The sequence below is a fragment of the Ictidomys tridecemlineatus genome, chromosome 4, assembly GCF_052094955.1.
Source record: "Ictidomys tridecemlineatus isolate mIctTri1 chromosome 4, mIctTri1.hap1, whole genome shotgun sequence".
Taxonomy (NCBI): Eukaryota; Metazoa; Chordata; class Mammalia; order Rodentia; family Sciuridae; genus Ictidomys; species Ictidomys tridecemlineatus.
The window spans coordinates 54,468,096-54,470,648 of NC_135480.1; the positions used below are offsets into that span (position 1 = coordinate 54,468,096).

The 2,553-nt window shown below is 37.2% G+C and overlaps 1 protein-coding gene across 1 annotated transcript; it reads left to right on the forward strand.

The window, feature by feature from the left end:
• Positions 1–272: 272 nt before the first annotated feature.
• On the forward strand, positions 273–1,217 carry LOC144376798 (olfactory receptor 10A3-like). The gene has a single exon (XM_078045076.1). The coding sequence runs from the start codon at positions 273–275 to the stop codon at positions 1,215–1,217; it is 945 nt and encodes a 314-aa protein (XP_077901202.1).
• Positions 1,218–2,553: the final 1,336 nt, after the last annotated feature.

Sequence of the window (2,553 nt, forward strand, 5' to 3'; positions counted from 1 at the left end):
GGTATAAGCTTGAATTTACTAATGGTATATAGTTAGTATTTATGGCACAAAAACTGCTTTTTTAAGATTTCCTTTTATATTAGAAATAGTCACCAAAGTTAGTATTTTGCCTTTCTCTAAATGTTTCAACCTCAATTTTTTGGAAGATGTTTCCTCGTTTCATCCTCTGCTAGAATTTCTATGCAGAATTCAGGCTGCTATTCTCAGCCTTTGGACTGTGACTTTATTTTTTGATTATGTCTGCAGGAACAATATAGGGCTTCTGTACTGCAATGAAAAGACAAAATCAAAGCTCTGTGGTTGAATTCATCCTCTTGGGCTTCTCTGACTTTCCTGAACTTCAAGACGAGATCTTTGGGGTTTTCTTGGTTATTTATCTGATGACCCTGATGGGAAATGCCATCATCATAGCCACCATCTTGCTGGACCAGACCCTCCACATCCCCATGTACCTGTTCCTGCAGAACTTATCTGTGGTGGAAGTGAGTTTCAGTGCAGCCATCATGCCTGAAATGCTGGTGGTCCTGACCACTGAGAAAACTACAATTTCTTTTGTGGGCTGTTTTGCACAGATGTATTTCATTCTTCTTTTTGGTGTGAATGAATGTTTTCTCCTAGGGGCAATGGCTTATGACCGATTTGCTGCCATCTGCTGTCCTCTGACCTACCCCATGATTATGAACAAGAGGGTGTTTGTGAAATTAGTCATGTTCTCATGGGTCTCAGGGATCATGGTGGCTACTCTGCAGACCTCATGGGTATTCAGTTTTCCCTTTTGTGGACCCAATGAAATTAGTCATATATCTTGTGAAACCCCAGCAGTGCTGGAACTGGTTTGTGCAGATATCTCCTTGTATGAAATCTATGCCTTCATAGGCACCATTTTGATTATATTGCTTCCTTTCTTGTTGATACTCTTGTCTTATCTTAGAATTCTCTTTGCCATCCTGAAGATGCCATCAACAACTGGGAGGCAAAAGGCCTTTTCCACCTGTGCCTCTCATGTCACATCAGTCACCCTCTTCTATGGCACAGCCAGTATGACTTATTTACAGCCCAAATCTAGCTACTCACCAGTAACCAAGAAACTGATGTCTTTGGCTTACACATTGCTCACACCCCTGCTGAATCCCCTTATCTACAGCCTGCGAAACCATGAGATGAAAAAGGCTTTGGTGAAATTATGGCGGAGAGCAGTGGTTTTACACACAGTCTGACTTGTTAAGAAGCTATATATTTGCTTATTACTCAACAGAACTCTGTTTGAATTTAATAAGTGATGAAAACAGATTCCATTTCTTGATATTAATGAGTTTGCATTGTTGTATTCCTTGAGTTTGAAATGTATCAGGAGATTCTTCTCTTTTAATACTGTGGTGTTATCATCTGTTTTGAAGAGATACTAAGTTCCTTAGCACATGATCCAATAGTCTAGGCATGCATTTCCCTATTATGGGCATCCACGTAATTATCAGACTATTGTGATTAAGATTATGTTTCATTAAATATCTACTTCAATAGGTTTCTATGTATTGATGCTTTTATTTTGATATGATCATTTCCTCAAAGGTCATTCTCTTAGAATGAATGATATTTACACATAAACATGTATGTGTGTGTGTGTGTGTGTGTGTGTGTGTGTGTGTGTGTGTGTGCTGGTTGAGATTTAACTGGAAGCCTTGCATATGCTAAGCATGTGCACAACCACTGTGTTCCACACCCTTCCCTTGTTTATATATTTTAATTGTTATTTTAGAGTTACTTCTTTAAATGCTTTTAACTAATTCTGACTAACCTGAAAGCTCACTGAAATTCACTAACAGCTGTAACCTCAAGAGACCAACAAATAGTGGGTGTGATTTTTTTTTCTGGAGAGAAAAATCTTTTCAATGAGTCAGTAAGAAAATGAATTATTGTTTTCAGGATGAAATGAGTTCTACTTCATGGGCTCATACTGGGATCATCCCAAACTGTGTTTCTCTTGGTATTTATATATTTATGCAACAATGCATATATTTTCTGGACCTCTCATGTGGCAATATTAAGTATTGTTTTCACTTGGAGCCACTACATTACAGACTTTTTTCGTATCTTCCTTTGTAGGTCAAAATGCCCTCAAATTGTTTATAAACAATTTGGTTTTGTTTTGTTTTGTTTTTTAGTTGTGATAGAACTTTATTTTATTTATTTATATGTGATGCTGAGAACTGAACCTAGTGCCTCACACATGTCAGGCTACTATTGGGTCACAGCCCCAGCTCCACCTAGTGGTTTTTTATTAATTATATTGGGAAAATAATATAATCCATGAGTTATGCCTATTTTCTAGAATCCTTGCATTTCCTGACTTACAGTGTGAACTTTTCAGAGTGAATAATCTCACAGGTGCAAAATCTGGAACATTTCATACTTTGTAGTAATGTTCTCTCTCTCTCTTTCTATATATATAGATAGATATAGATATAGATATAGATATAGATATATAGGTATATATCTAGATATAAAAAGCAGGCATTGAACCCAGGGGCACTTAATCACTGAGCACCAGCCACA

Coding starts and splice junctions, on each gene's coding strand:
- LOC144376798 (XM_078045076.1), top strand. CDS start 273: ATGAAAAGACAAAATCAAAGCTCTGTGGTTGAATTCATCCTCTTGGGC.